The sequence below is a fragment of the Pleurodeles waltl genome, chromosome 10 (genome assembly GCF_031143425.1).
Source record: "Pleurodeles waltl isolate 20211129_DDA chromosome 10, aPleWal1.hap1.20221129, whole genome shotgun sequence".
Lineage (NCBI taxonomy): Eukaryota > Metazoa > Chordata > Amphibia > Caudata > Salamandridae > Pleurodeles > Pleurodeles waltl.
The window spans coordinates 623451095-623473119 of NC_090449.1; the positions used below are offsets into that span (position 1 = coordinate 623451095).

General features: G+C 41.3%; 1 protein-coding gene across 1 annotated transcript in view; it reads left to right on the forward strand.

Annotated features, from left to right (window-relative positions):
* Window positions 1-22025, forward strand: part of NUB1 (negative regulator of ubiquitin like proteins 1) — a 316976-nt gene that overhangs the window by 120479 nt on the left and 174472 nt on the right. Inside the window, exons 9-10 of the mRNA XM_069211094.1 lie at window positions 9199-9305; window positions 21386-21572. Coding sequence (XP_069067195.1) covers window positions 9199-9305; window positions 21386-21572 — 294 coding nt within the window. The remainder of the gene's footprint in view (window positions 1-9198; window positions 9306-21385; window positions 21573-22025) is intronic.

Sequence of the window (22025 nt, forward strand, 5' to 3'; positions counted from 1 at the left end):
TTCATGGAGGGAACACTTGGCATGGGAAATGCAGGTGCCCCCCTGGCCAGCACGATCGCAATTTTCACTGTCTGCTTTGCTTTATTACCAGCTGGAGACAGTGCTGTAGGCTGTTTCCTGCTGGGCCAGCGGGTGAAAACTAGGGTTCCGACCGCTGACCCAGCGGGAAACTTGTAATGGGCTCGGCGGGGAGGCTGCCACACTGACAGCAACATACCCGTCGGGATTTTGGCAGACGGCTTTTCCGTCTGCCGAAATCATAATCAGGACTTATTTTGCCACCACAAAAAAAAAAAACATTTTCCATTTGAAAGCATAAGAGGATTTAGTTGACTTTTGCTTAGCGTCTTTCAAAATGTTCATGCAAGATTAAAGCAAGTTCTGCTGTTCAAATTGTCTGATTTCTGGATCCATGCTGCCAAACTGATGCTATCGTGTTTGGGTGAAATAGCTGATCTTGCAATCTAGTCAGCAGCTGCTGTTTGCTTGAGAGTCTCCAGAATGACATTAACAAAATCTTCAATAGGGCCGGAAAACATAATTGTCTGCCCTGCTCGGGAGAATCAGAATCAGTGTTGCCTGTGAGTCTTTTATCTTGAGAAGTACTGATGGGATCAGAGGAATGGAAGGAAAACATTCAGTAATGTCCTTGACCAGTTGATCAAAAGGCTATTCGCCAGTGAACATGGCTTCCGTTTCTGAGAGGATAAGTTTGGGCAGATGGTGATTTGCTCAGTGGCAAACAGCGACTCATCTGGGAAGCCCCAGTTTAAGAAGATGTTCTGAAGTGCCTCATCCTGTAATGTATGTTTTGTGATTTTTCTTCCACAACCTGCTAAGTAAAAAGACTTATTGGTTCCAGTCTCCTGGAAGATGAATTGTCTTTTTTTGACCAGTTTCTGGCAGACAGTGAAGCCCAAATTCTCTGGGCTTCCAAACAAAAGTGGCATGGACTCAGTTCCCTCATTTGTTAAGGCAGTCCATTGTAGGTGGTTTGTCTGTTTGCACTCAAATCTGATTCCGTATCAAGGATGGGAGAATTTTCTTTAAATTGCTCTGATCACAGTAAAGTTGGTGATCAAAGGCAATGTGCTAAATATGACACCTTATCTTCATGGGGGACAGGGGACAAAGAGCAGAAGTGGGCCTGTCTACATTTGCATCCTCCCTTTCATAATGTACAACACAGCAAGATAAATGAAACAAAGATAGGTCAATGTTGGAAAATTCTCAAATTCCGAGGAAAAAACCAAGTAGTTTATCTACATAGGCCTAGTTTGTTTACATAGGCAACGTAAGGCCATAACAATTTCAATATTCCTAATAACCATTGGAGGGTCAAATAAAAAAAATGGAAAGGTATGGCCTCACACACCTTCTTGGTGATTCTTTATCATCGGCCATCCTTACCCACCAGAACATTCTCTAGTGAAGGGTGGCTCACCTGTACGTTTGCAAGGAGCTTGTAGAGGCAAGAATTGAGCTGGGATTCACAGAGGTAAAGGTTAAAACAATCTCATAAACCTTCACTTGGGTAGTACCTTTCATTTGGTTATGAAGGCAACAAGATGATTAAAAACTCCAGTGATGCCTAGGAGTCGCTATTACTCCTGCTTCTAATAGTCGACGTGTTTCAGCCAGTGGCCCCACGTAGATGGCTGATGATGAATTATGACACCCAGGGGGTGTGTGAGACATATTGGCCTCTCTTTGTCTTTTTTGCCTTGCTCTGCTGTGGATCAGAGGCAGTGGACAGACCGATTGTAAAGAGGTGCTCTATCCATAGCCTATAAGAGAGACATCTGTTACTAACTACTAATATCTGAGAAGGTAGTCTCCCTTGAAATGGAATGTAGAAGATTGCTCCTTTGCGCCAGCCTAAAAGTAACTAAGCTGTTATCCGTGTCAAATGCACATTTTCCTTCCAGTTGTCTACTTATTTTGCCCTTGACTTACAGGACCCGTACTGGAGCTCTTCTATGCAATCTTCCTTCTGGGACAATTGCTATGCAGGAGACCAATGATTCCACAATCGATGAAATTGGTTGTGCTGTTGGGTTTGTTGTTTTTATCAGATATTGATATTTCCTGAAAATTAAAGACACACTATCCTGAGAAGAAAACACTTTTCCTTGTACTTTGTTTAGAGACACTCTTAGGTATGTTAGAGTTTGGGCCCAGTGTTTAATTTGTAAATAAAAACGTGCCAGTACTCCAAGATCTCCTCTAAAACACACAGCTTCTGCAATTGAATGTGCGAGCACAGAATACTGAAACAGCCAAATCCTAAAGCTAACTCGGGCCTCTTTAATCCATATCAGCCACTTCCTGCACCTTCAGCTCAGTCTTGCAGCTTTCTGCTGTCTCCCATTGTGACACTTTTCGGTCTTTTGCTTCCTCCGTCTTTCTCATATGTATCTTTTGCTCGTAGTAAATGCCTAAATCAGAATAATAAGTGCCACCCCCCCCAAAATAAGTGCCGGTGTCCCCCACCGGAAATCACCGTCTCAAATTAAGCACTGTTTGGACCGGTGATATGATTGACTACTGAAAATGTGCAGACTAGGCCAATAAAGTAATTTTGCAGTGTACTGTAGTTCCTTTCTCAATTTTACGGGACTGATTGCTTAGGTCAGCCAGCCCAGTTGTGAGTACATGAAGACCTTTTGACGATGGATGTGCACTTTGACTAATGCCGTATATTTAAAAAATATCTGAGGCACAGACTTCAGAGCGCAAAAGTAGGACTTCATACTGAAAATGCATTTCACTCCAATAAACAAAGAAACTTCCTATGTTTTCTTGCAACCGGAATGTAGAAGTACATGTCATGTAGATCTATTCAGCATATCCAGTCTTCTTTATGGAGTTGAAGAAAGATTTGATTTAGCATTAGCATGCAGAACATTTCCCTTTTCAATCAGTTGATCAGTCTAATTGTATAGTGCAGCTAATCACCCAAGAGGGTATCCAGGCACTCGCAGTGTGTGTATAAAAAACAAAATAAAGGAAAACATGTATTCAATAAAGCAGGTAAAATACAGGCCCATTAAATTACAGCAACATATGTTTCCTTTATTCGGGTATGATAATTGACCTTTTTTCTGTTTCACACAGGGAGCAGATTTTAGTAGTATTCACCAACGTACATTCCACAGGATAACTTTAAAAACAAACATTAGGGAGAGGTGAACAGATTCTCCCCCACCCCAATCCAGTTTTGGTGAACATTTATACCCTCCACGGTTGATGGCCAGTTCTCTTATGAGTCTTTTGCCAATTTCATAAATCTTGTGCATACAAAACATGCCTTGGCATGTTCTGGCAGTGTTATGGAATGTTGAAAAAGCAGTGGGGGTTGGGAGGAGTTCAGGGGGTATTAATTTACCATGATTCTGGTGACGTCAGTAAACATGATTTCATATAAATATCGGTTGTGAGTACATCTTATGTGTAGATTAATTTACTATACACATCATTGAGAATACCTAATTGTCTGAATATAAATTAAATACGTTCACAAAGTACATCCTTGTGAAGGACTCTAAACATTTAATCTTAATTAGTTTTGTTTGGCTAATACTGAAAGGACTCTTAATAAGCCAGATACTTTGTGAGCCCTTCCATTTACACCAGGATTGTACCAAAGATAACTGCTCTGGGTTCTTCACCGAAAAAGCAGGTCTCCAAAGCAACAGTGTCTGGCCAGGTGGTGTCCTGCATTATGTAACCTTACTTTTGTACTTCCTCCTCTAAACCAGTATACCCACCTGGTATCCTTCAAATGTCCATTTCTTGACTGACTGCTCTAGCACAGTGGTTCCCAACCTGTGGTCCGGGGACACCTGGGGGTCAGCGAAGCCTTCTCAGGGGGTCCGCGACTGCTTAGAAAACTAACAAATATTAACAAATACTGACAAATTAGGTCCCCAGCTTCCAGTAATGACTCAGGCGGGGGTCCCCGGATTCCAATTATATAGTGGGGGGTCCCCTGGGTTCCATTAATGTTAAAGTGGGGGTCCACAGAAATCCAAAGGTTGGGAACCATTGCTCTAGCACATTCGCAAAAATGAAAACGTAACCCTACGTATGCACACTTATTCAGGCTAACCATCTGAATGCCCGCTGGTTCCTTATAAAACACCAATGCACTTTTCTTGACAATTAATAAAGTCAACATTGCTTCGTATTTCTTATGTTTACCAAACAGTGCTTGAGCAGAGATCTGCCATTTTTTTAGATCTCTCTTGCAGACATCTTTAGCTGTTGCCAAAGACATATTGTCTCTAATACATTAAAATATTAAAATGTAGTGGCCTTTGTGTCAGCCCTTCCTCTTGACTGGGCGGCTTTTTTGTCTGTCTCATTTCCGTACTTGTTATTCAGTGACTTTCTTCACTTTTGTTTGTTTGTCCCATTCTTAGAGTATTTTGACTTTATTATGTTATGATTCGACTAATTGCATCCTTTTACTGCTTTCTGTTAGCACACTTTGGGAATGTATGTTTTTTCTTGCTTTCTCCCTCATGTGCTACTTACCTCCTCTAATCCCCCATGCAGCTGACAGTTTGTCTGCATTGATTCCATTGCTCTCCCTGCCCCTTGCTGTTGGTTTATTTGTATTTATTTTTTTTAGTTTGAAATCCCACTTCCATATTGATCTGTATTGCTACCCACGCTGTTTGGTGACATTGACTTCCTGCTTCCCATCGGCTAATCTATAGCTCCGCTGTCCCTACCATTGCATTTATTTAGAACATTTTAAAATCTTTTATGGAGGGCCCAGTAACCACAGTTTGCTACCTGACTGTTCCTATCTTATTAATGTGTTTTTCTTGCATATTTTTTTTATTTAGTGTGCCCCGATTAGCATCCACCGTTATGAAACATTCTTTTAAGACAAAATAGCAGCCATGTTGTGATGTATGCCGGCTCGTGTGTTTGTGAAGCATCCAGGTGTAAAATGCATAATTGTGATGGCCGCCTTAGCTTCATGAGTCATACATGTGCATGCTTGATGATATACATCATGCCTCACCCCCCCACGCCTCCTACAGTTCACCATTGGCACTCCTGAGTTTATCAAAATCATTCTTTCGTGAAGTGGGAGGTAATATTGGGACTACGCGCTGACGTCTAGCAATCAATTAAGCCATGCTTAGGTAGTAGTGGAATGGGGGGTCCTGCATCCAGAGGTTTATTATATAGTCACTCAATTGGTGTGGAAGATGAGATGGCTAATTCTTAACACTTAAGGCACATACTGCGAGACAGGAATTTTTTGAAAGCTGTATGGCAAGGCTAAACCGAAACTTAGATACCTGAGACTGGTAAAATTTTGTTGGGATACGTATACCAGGAGAATGGGATCCGATGCCCCATACTCCCCTGCCTCCCATTATGGGTGCCTCCGAGATCAGCAAGTGCAGCAGATAATCATATTACAGACATGAGGCAACAGGCAGGAATTGAAACATTGGGCAACATTCATAGGTATAGGAAATTACTTGTATGTGAAGTAAAGGTATACGATTTTGGACTGAATATGGGGCAATTCCTAACTTTTGAGGCAATGCGAGGGGTGATTATGTACATGTAGGGAGGGAAGTCAGTGGAACCACTGCGTTCAGAGGTACTGACTAATTGGATAAAACGCAAGCCAGTCAGCAACATGCACCAAGCCTTAGGGTCCCCCTTTTTATTTTTTGGGGCTCCATGAAACTTAAATGCAAACAGAAACTAGGGCATGCCGTACCTAACAAAAACAGGGAGATTATTGGAGTATGCTGAAACAGTGAGTGGAACCCCCCATTTCTAATTTATCCAAATCATCTATATGCATTGTACTTATTTAACCCCGGCACGGCTAGCTACTATATTCCTGGGGCTCCCATCAGAGTGTCCCTGATGCTATATTGTGATGACAGATTTTTTTTTCATATGGTTTGAGAATGCCACTCATTGTAACTTACTTGGAGAACTGTTCCCCAACTGCTGACTAACTTGACTGGCAGACTGCTGCCTAACACAGAGGAGACATGTTTGCTAGGATGGTTCTCGAGACCCAAAAATGGCAAAGGTACTTCTAAATTTGTAAGTCTAGCTCTTTTTGGGGTAAAAGGGTGACAGCTATGCCCTGGAAAGTGTCCAATCCCCCCCTCAATAATGCACTGGCTGCAGGAGCTGATCAGGAGCATGGCAGAGATAAATGTGTTGATGCGCACATATCTGCAGACCGGGGGGGAGGGGAGCATCCACCACCAGCTGGGACACTTTACTTCTGGCAGTCCAGGTTAAATCTAGTGACATGCCCTCTTGAACACAGTAGGATGAACACTGTCAATGCATCCAGACACAGTTAGGCACCAGAACACTAAATAGATGGACACTTATGTCTATATGAATCCGACCATTCAAGTGGTAATGGCACAGAACTGCCCAATTGAAGGGAGATCTTAAGGGGTTAATGTTAGACATCCATCCTAACGCACATGCCAAATTGGGAAACAAACAGCATGTGACAAATAGGTGTGGGTTACAAGTGGGTGTATTGGAGGTTTAAATGATCGGTGTATCGGGATTACGTTTGAATTATTACTGCATGCAAATATTATGTTGATGCTATAATATATTTTGAACTCACATGGCACCTGACTGATAAGAGACCGCAGGACATTTATATATCTACTGTACTTGCATTTAAACTGCTAAAGAAATTGCACATTGTATATTGGATACCATTATGAAAAACTAGTAAAGAGCTATGCAAAACATTTCACCATCGGTGATACCATTTTTTAGGGTCTAGCCTGCGTCGCATGTGCCTGCGAGTCGCTTTAGGAGTTAGAAAAGGGCTCGGAGCCCCGTCCATGTCACGTCAGTGTCTTTCATTGGTTCGTGGGCTTGCCTGTTAAAATCTGCTTGCTTTCATTAGTGGAAGGCATGAATATGTCATTCCTTTTGCGGTGGTTAGCCCTCCTCGAGCGCAGCGACCAAGTACTGAAAACATGCGAGGCTCGCTGTTTTCCGTCCAGTTTGTGGACTACTTTTAATCTTTTTTCGCAGCTCGATCTCGCTTGGCAGAAGTCGAGCGCTTTCCATGACATCGACCCTTTTACATAGTTAATTATACTTTTGCCGGTCACGTATTTAATTGCACTTTTGCCGATCGGTTTCGCTACGAGTAAAGTGTAGCAGTGCAGTCGCGCTCTTTTTTTCCCCATTTAATGTGGCAAGAAAAGTCCGGTTGGGAGTTTACAACTGCTAATAGCTCTAAGTCGGAGAAATTCGAGACCCGTTGCATTGCAAATGCTTGTTTTCTTTGTTTATACAATATCTTTGTCATGATAACGTCTCTGGAGGAATATTTTCACAAAGCCACAAACAGCTGTTTTAAAGTGATAGATCTCCCTACAAACCCTTCTAAACATAACTCTTTCCTCACATCAGACAGACCTGATTTGAATTAAGAGTGTGTACTTTTCATGTGTGTGTTGGATTACTTGCTTTCTTCTTATAAACCCTTTTTTCTGCATCCACTTATTAAATATGGTTCCACACCTAGAAAAGTAATATTTGTCATATGATGTTGTAAACACTATATTATGATCATTATTATTATTAAATACTTGTAAAATGATTATAGTTCAAACCGATTCTCCCATTCAAATCATTACTATGTCCTCACTAAATAATCCCTAGTATTTTATCCATCTAGAAACCCTAAAGAGGTTTTCTGGACAGACAATCCATAAATAGGTTGCCATATCAGGAGGCAAACATTTAGCCCTTCACAGTGCCACTTATACCACATTCCTTTATAAAGGAACAATGGTCTCCAGAATTATTTAAATCGTATTCAGTAGCATATTCAGCTGTGGAAAATTCTGTATTCATTGGTCAATTGTATAAAAGAAAATAAGATTACGCATGTGATAGTGATGGACGATGGAACAAACTAATAAATAATTTAAGGACATAAAATGCACTATACCTAGTCCTGCCACACCATGACCAATGTAGCAACTTGGATGAAAGACAGCTGCTTCAAACTAAACACCTCTAATACGAAAGTCTTGATCTTCAGGAGGAACACCTCCTGCTTCCACATCTGCCAAATTTTCAAATGGATCCCAACTAACCCCAGAAATATTGTCATACACGCACTGGTCACCAGCCGCCTTGACTACCGCAATGCTATCTATGCCGAAATTTTCACTCAGCTACTCAAGAGACTCCAGTCTTTACAGAACACCGAAGCCAGACTCATTCTGAGCCTCCCCAAACGCTCCAATATCACCCCTCACCTCAGAGACCTCCACTGGCTCTCGATCCAAAAGAGATGCCAGTTCAAGATCCTCACACTCGCGTACAAGGCTTTACACAACCATGGGCTGTCCTACATCCACCACTAAGCTTACACATCCCCGCAAGACAACTGCACTCCTCCACACTCATTCATGCACAGCCCCCCCCCACCTCCTCTGCATCCATCGCACCTACAGTGGGGGACGCTCCTTCTCTTACATTGCAGCGAAGTCCTGGAACAACCTGCCCCTCCACCTCCAGACGGCTCCCTCCTTGGCAGATTTCAAAAGGAGACTCAAGACATGGCTCTTCTATGGAGGCACAGCACCCAGGTACCCTTAAGGGTGATAGTGCTGCGCTATACGAATGCTTTGATTGATTGATTCATGAATTTTGACTGTGGTGTGTGTTCCAATCTGGACTTTAGTTGCCTTTCTTTGTAATATTGAAGTTGAGAGTAGAGCTTGTGTAGCATACTGTTTAGCCTGACATCGAACTGGTGGTAGAATTAGATAATTGCCATTTATGTAAACAGATTAGCAATTGCTTGCAATTTATGTATTTTTTCTCATTTGCAGGAGTTTATATAATTCTGGTAGTGTAACACTAAAGTCAGCTGGATTGAGTAATGTTAAAACGGGCATAAATATTATTTGTGCTGACTATGTCCGTAGGACCAGGTACCACCTGCTTGAGCTAGAGAGAACGTAGTACAAAATCGAAAGTGAAATTCTAAAACACACAGAACATGTGCAAAGACCTTTCAACGCATATTCTAATCTATTATTTAATCAATCTGTATAATGGGTAGAAACACAAACACTGAGCATCATAAAAATCATATTCCATAATTGTTAATTTGCATGTTTCCTTGCTGTCATTTGGTTTTAGGCTCTCATGCTGGCTATGGGTTATCATGAAAAAGGAAGAGCATTCCTGAAAAGAACAGAATATGCAATAGCACTTCCATTCTTGTTGGATGCTGATAAGCACTTCTGGTAAGAGAGCTTTGGTATATTTACTGACCATTTCCCGTTTTAAACGTTTTGTTAAAGACCATGTTTTCAACATTAAAGGCAATGTTTATATGGAGGTAAAATTCAAACATTTCTAACCCTGAAAGATAGCGTTCCGAGCATGTCATTCTGCTGCAGTTATTTTCTATTAATCTTTCTTATGCTGATCCACAGTGTTCTTCAGATTGCTGAATTATTGCTTAATTGGTTTGCCAACATTTGTGTTATTTTATTAAATTTCAAATCTAATGTTCTTACATATATTTTCAAATTCAAAGTTAAACTATGAAACCTCATATAAAGTCAATACAGTGAAAATTAAGTTGTGAGGTGGTTAACAGAAAGCACTACATGTCTCTTTATATGAGGTACCTCTTCATGTTTTATTTTTATTGGCAGCATTAATGCATGAACCCTTGCTGCATTGTTGCCATACCATACACAGTCTTTCATCTCACTGATCTCTCAAATGCACGCAAAAGTGTAAATGAGCCTATAGTATTGTGGATGTTTTTTTTTTTTTAAACATCTTTATTTGACTTTTCCACAATATTGACCACATTCTTTCCATAACTCTGGTTTACTTAATGACAGGTACTGCAAGCCAAGACCTGAATAGGATTGCACATTCAACACACTATCACTACATTTTCAAATCCTCTTTCGTTAGTCCTCTTAATACCGCCAATGCTTTTACAACAGATTCCGAACAAAACCACACACCTTCCAGATATTTTACACTATGCAGTCTACTTCTGAAACCTAGTCCAAATTAATTTTGTCACAGTTTGTCTTAAACCTGTTGAAAGATTTCCAAACTCATGCAACGCAAACTCAACTAAACTCTCACTACTGGCAGCTGACTTCCGTCGCAACGACCCCCTGGCACCTGAACTCTTTGTCGAAACTGGCCAAAATATTAAAGAAAAATATGACCAGCCTACTACACACCATACAGCAAGTAGACCAACTTCTGCTAACATTTTATTTGCAAGTTCACTTAACAGTCCTCAACCCTTCTGATATTTATAAGACACACAGCATTATTCAGAACCTTTGCAGTCCTGCCTTCGCACATGTATGCAACTAATGCCCTGACAAACAAACGTAACTGCATAACATATTCCTTTCAGCAACTAAATACCTCAGAATGTAGATTCAGCTAAAAATATCAAACTTTGAGTAAAATCCCCCCCAATCACTGACTCCATCACAACTCACTATGCTATTTGAGACCACTTAATTTGTTCGTCCCAGTACAACGCATCCTGTGCCTCTCACAAAAAATTACTCCCCACATAAGAACCCAACACATAACATCTGTTCTACCACAGAAACTTGCATTTCCAGCAGGCTAATTGATGGAAAACACAGGAAACACAATGACACAGCTTCAGTCAATATCCAAAGAAGAGACTAAGGCCCTCATTACGACCCTGGCGTTGCAGTGGCGGTCGGACCGCCGCCAATGTGGTGGTCAGACAGCCACATTACGACAGCCAGCACTGCCACTCTTCCACCACAGGATGGACTGGCAGTGCTGGCGGTCCGAATCCGCCAGCATTTTCATGACGGTAGCACTGCCATGAAACGTCTGGCAGAGATGGGGTGCAGGGCCCCCCTTGGACAGCCCTGTCACAGTGTTCACTGTCCCTGGCGTTGCACTGGCGGCAAACAGCCCGTCTGGACTTCAGCGGACGGGTTTTCAGTCCGCCAGAGTCATAATTGACCCCTAAGTGTCTGCTGCCACATAAGGCAAATTAGGGAACTAACCAATTTCAAAACTATGTAACCTAACCCAATGTATTTTACTTAACTGCTAGTCTGGAATAGCTAAAGTTCGACCATTCGCAGACATGATTAGTCCGCACACGATTTTTAATGATCCCTTGGAAGAGCTTCTCCCTGGGGCTCAGATTTGCTTAAATGGAAGAGATGTTTGGTTCCGACCCTGGCACAATCTCTAATAATAAATTATGGCCTTACAGAGGAGGAACATTTAGAGTCTCATAACTTTTCCCATTATTATAATAATTGCTTAAGCACTTAATCAGAAGGATCCTCCTTAACCTTCTTGTCCTGCCTCTAAGAAACTCTGCTCATTTACTTTCCCACAGTCAAGTCTTACTTGCCCCAAATGCATGAGACTGATTGGCATTACTGGATCTCTGTGACCCCTGGTTCCATCTTCCACTTCTTCTCACCTGCACTTGTAATATGACTTCACGGTGAGATCCCAGCACTCCAAGTTTACGGTTCTTCTATTTGGAGTCTCAATTCCTGCACAAGTCTACAAGTGCTGGCTGTTGTAGTGGGTTCACTACTGGTGGTCAGGAGTCTGGATACTTTTGTACTTAGACTGGCTAGTGAAAGCGTAGTCCCTGCCACTGGTTAGGAAAAAGCTTCAAACGACATTGACAGTTCATTTACAAATTTTTCTTTACCATCAATGCCTAAAAGTCCTACCTTTTCCTTACTCGTATGCTGACCTTCATTGGTGGAGTTCTGGGCATGATCCCAGGGAGGCATCGTTTTGGGACTCATTTGTAAGTTTTGAATGTGAAAAAATATGTTCTTCAGAATAAAATGTTACCTTCTGTAGCAGTATTTGGCATTTATATGTAATCTTTCTGCAATTGCCCTGTCTCCTCTCTTGAAGTGTTTTTATTGCCATGACTAATAAGATCCCAAGGTATGCAAACCCGTGGTTCTGTATTTATCACTGTCATCAGTCTCTCAGCTCCTCTTTGCACAATTTGACGGGTCTCGAAAAAGTTCACAAATGAACGTTAATGCAGGTTGGTGCCTAATGTACTCCAGTGATTTCATTTCCGGAGGCTGAGTCGGGGTGGGTTAAGCTTTTCCAGATCAGTCTGAAACCTGCTGGAAGATTATGGTTCGACCAGAAATATTTTGCTGAAGGCAAATAACTTTTTAAACTCGTACACTCTACTCACCCTCCCAGTGCCTTGTTGAATCCACAAGGATACAAAATATTGCAGCAAGACAGCAAAATTAAGGCTGAGTACCATAGATCATACTGTATAGATCACAATAAATTTGCTTTTTATCCTTCGAATGCCTGAAATTTAGCATTTAGGGCCAGATGTAGCAAACTCCCAAATTGCGACTTGCAATTTGCGAGTCCCTGCGACTCGCAAATTGCAAGTCGCAATTTGGGATGCAGAAAGGTGTCTCAGACACCTTCTGCGAGTCGCTATGGGGTCGCAAAGACCCACCTCATTAATATTAATGAGGTGGGTCGCAATTTGCGACCCCATAGCGATTCAGGGCACTCACGGGGATGATGGCCTGCTGGGAACATCAGACCACCATGTCCGTGACTGCTTTTAAATAAAGCAGTTTTTTTTTTTTCTAAGTGCAACCCGTTTACCTTAAAGGAAAACGAGCAGCACTTTGAAAAAAAAAACGAAACCTTTAGTTTCGGTATTTTTCAGGGCAGGTAGTGGTCCATTGGACCACTGCCTGCTCTGAAAAAATATTTTTAATGCCAGACACAAAGGGGAAGGGGTCCCATGGGGACCCCTTCCCGTTTGCGACTGGGTTACCATCCACTTCAAGTGGATGGTAACTGCAAGTCCATTTGCGACTGCATTCGCAAATGGAATTACATCGCATTGCGAGTCGCAAATAGGAAGGGAACACCCCTTCCTACTTGCAAGTCGGAAGTGCATTTTGCGAGTCGGTTCCGACTCGCAAAATGCATTTCTACATTGCAAAGTGGCTTTAGCGACTCGTAAATGGCGATTTTCGCCGTTTGCGAGTCGCCAAACCTTTGCTACATCTGGCCCTTATATCTTTTGCTTAATAAATGCTACACTAATACATCACCCCAAACCAACAACATTGCCTTCATTGAAGAACTGATGAACATTATTACCTCAACGTTGTCATTGTACTCTAACTGCCTACACTGCATGATGGCTGCAGTCCCCACTAGAATGACAAAGAATATTCCTCTATCATAGCACTTTGATATTTGCTACTTGAAAACTACTTAGTGCAGCTATCAAGAAATCCTACACTCTCTAAAAGATGCACTATAGACCTCATTATTCCTTTACCAGGCCACATTCTAGTAGAAGAACCTATTAACATTGACTGGTCAGATCAACTAACCCTTCCCTCCACAAGCGCCATCCAGGGGTCCCCTTCAAAAGACAAATAGAGCCTAATATAAATGGATGAGAAATACAAAAATATATCTTTGGAAAAAAATGAACTCATTGATCAGCGTTTTCACCACTTCCGTAGACTAATCTGGTAAATGCCTGCCTATTGGATACTACAGCTCGTCTGTGTCAACCATCATGTGCACATTAGCACCTAAATAGAAAAAGAAAATTGAAAACAAAGTTAAGATTAGCTTTCTCCCAGCCAGTACTGGATGACAAAACCCAGGACATCTAAATGCTGTCAATAACCTAACAAAGCGCACAGGAAAATGCAAAGGTGATATATACTTTAAAAAGAATCCTTCTAAATCAAATAATCACAACCAAAAAGCAAACCAGAAAACTGTTAGAGTGAGTGCTAAAACTTCAAACATCCAAAACAAATGCTCAGCCACAAGGCTTTTGCTGAAATTAATTTTCAGAATTATTTTGGCACAAGATAAACAAAATAGGTCATCCGATTGTAGATAGCACATATGTTCTTTGCCTAACTGATGTTAATAAGCACCAGCAAGTATTTGTCAACTAACAGCTAAACCTCCTCTACCATTCCCTGTAAAGGATATCTAGACAAAATCATTAACTGAATCTGACCACGCAAATAAACAATCACTTGCCAATTTCACTTCTGGAAACACATTGTTGTTGCTTCTTTTGAAAAAAAATTAATTGTTTATACCTTCATAAAAAAGGAAATAGTCAGCCAGAAACTTAACAATCTAAAGCGCACCATAAATGCACCCAAAACTACAGTCCATCACATGGCTACCTTTTGTTAAGAAAATCTTTTAGCTAAAAATTAAATCAATTTGTACAGGAAAAATTGCCTTTTAAACAACTATCAGTCAGGCCTTTTCTCAGGTCATAGTAATGAAACCGCCACCATCAGCATCCTCTGATGCCTTTGAGAAGAAAAATAAAAATCAAATTGGTTTCTTAAGTCTGCTTGATTTAGTAGCATCATTTGATCCGCTTGACCATAGTGTATTCCAAAAAAAACCTCTCCTCACATGCCAGTATTGTTAGGATGGTTCTTCAGAGGTTCAAATTATGCATTACAAGGAACTCTACCACGGGGTTAAAGTATGACTTCTACCTGCACTGCATAAAATACCTTTTGGGTTCCCATGAAATTCAATACTGGGCCCTAAATTACTTAACTAGTATTGCGAACATCTCGCAGAATTCTTAGATGTGCTTACCATCAACATATATATGCATGAATTTTAAAAACTCAGCTGATAATGCATTTCCATTCTGCAAATATGAATGAACAGATAGAAGTTAAACCTGTATCAAAACAGAATTTGTGGTAATCCACTCAGACGCTGATTGCAACAGTGCAAAATGTTTGCTCACACACTTTAAAGAAACAGGTATTCTCTTTGAGATAGTATTGAATGTCCTGTCTGTAGGCCTCGAGTGAGGCAACAGATTTAACCAACTGCTGATATAAAACACACACACTCCTACTGACAGACAATGTACTATTGTTTTTAAAGCAGTAATGGCATCAGACATTGTTTGATGAATCCATAGTTGTGCGTAGAATCTTTTATCGATGTCAGTGGAGTGGAGGCCTACTGGCTCACTAATGTCAAGTTTTATTTCTATGTTCTTACCCAGCATCTCAAGTGCATTTTGTGTGTTTGTGTGGCCTGCATGGTACAAGCCTGGTGGCTGTGAGTGAACACAAGTAATGTAGGCCTGTTTATTCCATCTTCTGTGTACATGCATAAAACCACTAAAATAGAACTGAAATTAATAAAATGTCTATTTCAGTCTAGTTTTCAGGTTGTCATCATACTGTCTTCTGCATTATTTTGTAAATCAATTTTTAATTTTTCTGCATTATTTTGTAAATCAATTTTTAATGGCATGTGTAGTTGCAGATTCACATGCTTTGCATAGCTCTTCCTACATCTAGTGTTGGGCTCGGAGTGTTACAAGTTGTTTTTCTTCTAAGAAGTCTTTTCGGAGTCACGGGATCGAGTGACTCCTCTCAGTTACAGTGCGCATGGGCATGGACTCCATTATTAGATTGTTTTATTTCCGTGGTCGTGTTCGGACGTGTTTCCTCTCGCTCTGAGATTTCAATTTGGAAAACTTCAGAAAGCCTACCTATTCGTCGGTATTGTTTCGATCGCGTTTCCCATCTAGCATCGAAACGGTAGCACAGTTGAAACCTTCATCTCGCCTGTTGGGGCGCGCGCCCAACTCTGGCCTGTTCGGGCCTACCATGTGGAAAGCCTGATAGATCGGACTCCATTCCGATTCTGCCCTCGGTGCCACGTGAAGTACCCCTATACAGACCAACACCTGGTTTGTAATTTGTGCTTTTCTCCAGACAATCGGGAGGAAGATTGCGAGGACTGTTGATCATTTCCATCAAAGGAGACCCTGAGAGATCGCAGAACCCGAAGACTCGAAATGTCATCGAAAAGCACCAAACATCTCGACGTCAAGGAGGAAGAGCAGGTGCAGACAGCGGTCTCCATCCGCCATACCGACTCCGAACAAGAATCGGAAGCCTATACACCCATCACAGCTGGCCAGCATGTGAGTACGTCTACCCCTACACCCCTACAGAAAAAACATTCCAAGGCCTTGGGTACACCACTGCCGGAAGGCCATGGTTCGGCCCGAAAAAAGACTGTTGGCGACCGACTTTCAGGGTCGGCGCTGAAAAAGGCCACTCCTCTGCCCACCTCGGAGTCGAGAAAATCAGCTAAAACCTCCACTTCAGACTCTGGTAAAAGACCTCATTCCTTGGAGTCAAAAATTCGGCAATCAGTTTTGGAGCCGAGACAACTGACTACTTTTTCGGGACCGAAAAAGATACACACTTCGGAGCCGAAACAATTCTCACACACAGAAGAACAGGGACTTTTCGGGAAAATTGAAGCAAATTTCAAAGCCCATGCTGGAATCTCATAAAACTTCTGAAGAAGAGACTGAGATTGAACCAATACTAGAGGATATGGATGAGAGGCAATCGAGAATCCATATACATAAGGAGACTGGACGAATCATCACTGCCCCTCCTTTAAAAACCAAAAGAAAGCTGGCATTTCAATGTCAACCACCAGCAAAAGTGCAGAAACAAAAGGAGAAACCAGCACCTCTCCCTACTTCTCCTCACTCTCCACAGCTTTCTTTTTCACCTCACAGTAGTCCACCACCATTGCCTTCTCCAACACATTCATTATACTCACATGGAGACACAGTAGACCCATGGGATCTCTATGACCCTGATCCCATCCTGGACAATTATCCAGACCTTTACCCATCTAAACCTTCTCCTCCAGAAGACACCACTGCCTACACCCAGGTAATATCTAGGGCAGCAGCTTATCATCGAGTGCTTATGCATTCTGAACCCCTGGAAGAAGACTTTCTATTTAACACACTGTCTTCTACTCATTCCAGGTACCAGTGTCTCCCGATGTTGCCTGGAATGGTTAAACATGCAAACCAAATTTTTAATGAACCTGTCAAAGCTAGGATCATCACCCATAGAATTGATTAAAAAAAAATATAAGCCAGCTCCTACGGACCCAGACTATATCACTCATCAGGTCCTGCCAGACTCAGTGGTAGTCAGTGCAGCAAGGAAAAGAGCAAACAGCCAGTCATCAGGAGACACACCTCCTCCTGATAAGGAAAGCAGGAAATTTAATGCAGCTGGGAAACATGTTGCCACACAAGCAGCTAACCAATGGAGAATTGCCAATTCTCAGGCACTTCTAGCCAGATATGACAGGGCCCATTGGGACGAGATGCAAGATCTTATACAGCACCTCCCAAAGGAGCATCAAAAGAGAGCACAACAGGTTGTGGAAGAGGGACAAGCTATCAGCAATAACCAGATAAGGTCTGCCCTCGATGCTGCTGATACAGCCGCAAGGAGTGTCCATACTGCCATCACAATTGGAAGACATGCATGGCTACGCTCCTCTGGTTTTAAACTAGAAATTCAACAGGCAATACTTAATATGCCTTTTGACAAGAAACATCTATTTGGCCCAGAAGTAGACACCACCATTGAGAAACTGATAAAAGACTCAGACACTGCGAAAGCAATGGGGGCTTCATACACCACACCATATAGAGGATCCTTTTGCAGACCCCAGTTTAGAGGAGGTTTTAAGCCGCAATCCTCTGATGCTTCCACCTCCCAAACAAAGCAGGGACAACAAACCCAATATCAAAGAGGGGGGTTTAGAGGGTCCTATAGAGGACAATATTTCAGGAGCAGAGGTAAATTCCAAACCTCAAAGCAAACCACAACACAACCTAAACAGAGACCTCCTTCCCACCCTTCCACTCCACACTTCTCCTGTGGGGGGAAGATTACAGCAATTCCACTCTCACTGGCAAAATATCCCCACAGACAATTGGGTATTATCAATTATCCGCAATGGCTATTGAATAGAATTAATCTCCACCCCTCCAAACATTCCACCACGATACCACAAGTTGTCCCCAGAACACAGCAACAAGAGGTACAATCTCTACTATTAAAATAAGCAATAGAATTGGTTCCACATTCTCAACAAGGAACAGAAGTATATTCACAATACTTCCCCATTCCCAAAAAAGATGGCACTCTCAGGCACATCTTGGACCTCAGGCCCCTCAATCTATACATCCTGTCAGTACATTTTCACGTGGTAACTCTGCAAGATGTCATTCCACTACTACAAAAACAAGATTACATGACTGTTTTAGACCTCAAAGATGCGTATTTTCACATACCCATCCATCCAGCTCACAGAGAATACCCCAGGCTTGTCAAAGCAGGAAAACATTACCAGTTCAAGGTGTTGCCATTCGGCATAACAACCGCTGCAAGAGTGTTCACAAAATGTTTAGCAGTAGTAGCAGCCTACTTAAAAAGACAACACATCCACGTCTTTCCATATTTAGATGATTGGCTAATAAAATCAAGCAATTTTACACAATGCCAACAACACACTTGTTATGTGATAGAAAGCTTGCACACGCTAGGGTTCACTCTCAATTATCAAAAATCACATCTTCAACCAGCACAAGTACAACCTTACCTAGGCGCTATCCTAAATCCTCCAAAAGCCCTAGCTTATCCGAATATCCAAAGGATACAAGCTTTCCAAAATCCCATACCACACATACAGCCAAATCAACAATATACTGTAAAATTTCCATGAAGATTCTAGGAATGATGGCATCTTGGATAGCCATAGTTCACATGCAAGACTAAACATGAGGCCCTTACAACAATGCCTCTCACGACAATGGTCTCAGGCACACGGTCAACTTCAAGATCTAGTGTTGATGGACTGCCAAACACACAAGTCCCTTCAATGGTGTAATCGCAGCAATCTAATGAAGGGGTGGTCATTCTAAGACCTTGTGCCTCAGACCATAACCACAACAGACGCATCAGTGATTGGTTGGGGAGCTCACCTCAACAATCAGACCATTCAAGGGCAATGGGATGCCCAACGGAAACAGCTTCATATAAACCACCTAGAACTATTAGCTGTATTTCTTGCTATAAAAGCGTTTCAACCTCTTCTCAAACAGAAGACTGTTCTCATAAAAACAGACAACATGACAACCATGTATTACCTCAACAAACAGGGCGGGACACACTCATCTCAACTGTCCCTGCTAGCCCAAACAATATGGAAATGGGCAATACACAATCACATTAATCTATTAGCACAATACATTCCAGGGATAGACAATAAGCTGGCAGATCTCCTAAGCAGCAATCACCAACAAACACATGAATGGGAGATTCACTCCCAGATACTTCAAAAGTACTTTCAAACATGGGGAACACCAGAGATAGATCTATTCGCAACAAGAGAAAACGCAAAATGCCTAAACTTCGCATCCAGACACCCACATCCTCTAGCCAAGGACAATGCTCTATGGATCAATTGGTCAGGGGTTTTACGCTTACGTTTTACCCCCTCTCCCACTCCTTCCCTTTCTGGTCAGCAAACTATGTCAGACATCACTCACCATAATTCTAATAGCATCAACATGGGCACACCAGCATTGGTACACAACACTCCTAGATCTGTCTGTAGTACCCCATTCCAAACTCCCAAACAGCCCAGATTTGTTAACCCAGAACAAAGGTCAAATCAGGCATTTAAATCCCAGTGCTCTCAATCTAGCAATTTGGCTCCTGAAGTCATAGAATTTGGTTACGTGAAACTTCCACCAGAATGTATGGAAGTAATTAAACAAGCACGTAAACCTACTACTAGACAATGCTAAGCAAAGAAGTGGAAAAGATTTGTATACTACTGTCAATCTAAAAACACTGACCCGCTTACAGCATCTATACAAGATATTGTATGCTATTTACTTCATTTACAAAAGTCATATTTAGCTTTCTCATCCATCAAGATACACCTCACTTCAATATCTGCATACTTACAAAATATTTAACATACTTCTCTATTCGGAGTTCCTGTTATTAAAGCCTTCGTGGGAGGATTAAAACACATTATTCAACCTAGAACACCACCTGTTCCATCGTGGAATTTTAATATTGTACTTACCAGACTCATGGGACCACCTTTTGAACCCATGCACTCTTGTCAAATTCAATATTTAACATGGAAGGTTGCTTTCCTTGTAGCTATTTCGTCTTTAAGAAGAGTTAATGAAATACAAATCTTCTCTCTTGAAGAACCTTTTTTTCCAAGTGCACAAACATAAAGTTGTACTTAAAACAAATCCAAAATTTGTACCAAAAGTAGTATCTCCTTTTCACATCAACCAAACAGTGGAATTGCCAGTCTTCTTTCCACAGCCAGACTCTGTGGCAGAAAGAGCTCTACCTACCCTAGATCTCAAAATAGCTCTTATGTACTATATAGACAGAACCAAAGATTTTAGAAAAACAAAACAACTTTTCATTGCTTTCCAACAACCACATAAAGGCAATCCTATATTAAAACAAGGTTTAGCAAGATGGATTGTTAGGTGCATACAAACATGCTACATCAAAGCAAAAAGGCAACTTTTGATCACCCCTAGAGCACATTCTACAAGAAAGAAAGGTGCCTCACTGGCATTTTTAGGAAACATACCAGTGGTTGATATATGTAAAACAGCCACATGATTAACTCCTCATACATATACAAAATACTACTGTGTTGATGTTTTTTCACAGCAACCAGCCACTGTAGGCCAAGCTGTCTTAAGAACACAATTTCAAACAACTTCAACTCCTACAGGCTAGCGACCGCTTTTTTGGGAGGACTAACTGCTTTGTAGTCTATGCATAGCATGTGTATCTGCAGCTACACATGCCGTCGAACGGAAAATGTCACTTACCCAGTGTACATCTGTTCGTAACATGTAGTGCTGCAGATTCACATGCACCCTCCCTCCTCCCCAGAAGCCTGTAGTTGTTTAAGTTTAACATTTGTACATATGTATATACATTTACATTTGCATGGGCATCTCTTTATATTCTTATTCTCTATCACTCCTTCCTTCACCCTTTGTGGGAAAACAATCTAACAATCGAGTTGATGCCCATGCGCACTGTAACCCAGAGGAGGAGTCACTCGATCCTGTGACTCCGAAAAGACTTCTTCGACGAAAAACAACTTGTAACACTCCGAGCCCAACACTAGATGATGGAAGAACTATGCATAGCATGTGAATCTGCAGCACTACATGCCACGAACAGATGTACAATGGGTAAGTGACATTTTCCACATATATATATATATATATATATATATATATATATATATATATTTATTTGTGTGTGTGTGTGTGTGTTAACCTCAACTATTAAATACTCTTCTGGTATATACACTGTTCTTAAATTTACTATGTTCGTTTTAGTGAATGTGGTACTGAACTTTTGAGCACAGTGGACAATTATGCAGTGTTGCAGTTGGATATTGTATGGTGTTACTTTCGTTTGGGACAACTCGACTGCCTGGATGATGCAGAAAAAAAGTTAACCATTGCCCAGAAAAGTTTCTCAAAATGCTATGGTGAAAACCACGAGCGACTTATACATATAAAAGTAAGTTCACAATGAGTAAATGCAAGTACTGTTTCTTAGCAACACAGACGTTTGCAGATATTTTAATGCTATTGTTTTTTTTATTGTACATCTAGTGTGAAGAGTTAATGATCTTTGAAGATGTGTCTTCTTATTGGTTTCCGCTTGTAACAAGTGATGGTGCCCTGACCAGAATGTTTGATTTTTCATGTCTTTTGTTTTTATTTAATCCTCATATTTTGACAGTTTACTGTCTCAGCCTGATATAGCAAAATCCAGAACTAACGTAGCCAAATGAGATCTAGTCATAGAACTCAATTAGGATTGTTGTACTCCCGTGGTCTGCACCTTTCTTTGAGTTTTCAAACTATATCAACAACAATAACCAGTAGTTTATCATATTTGGTACAGTGCGTACCTCTCTTCTAACTCTAAAGGCATAGTCTTTAAAAACATTATTTGTGACAGAGTCTT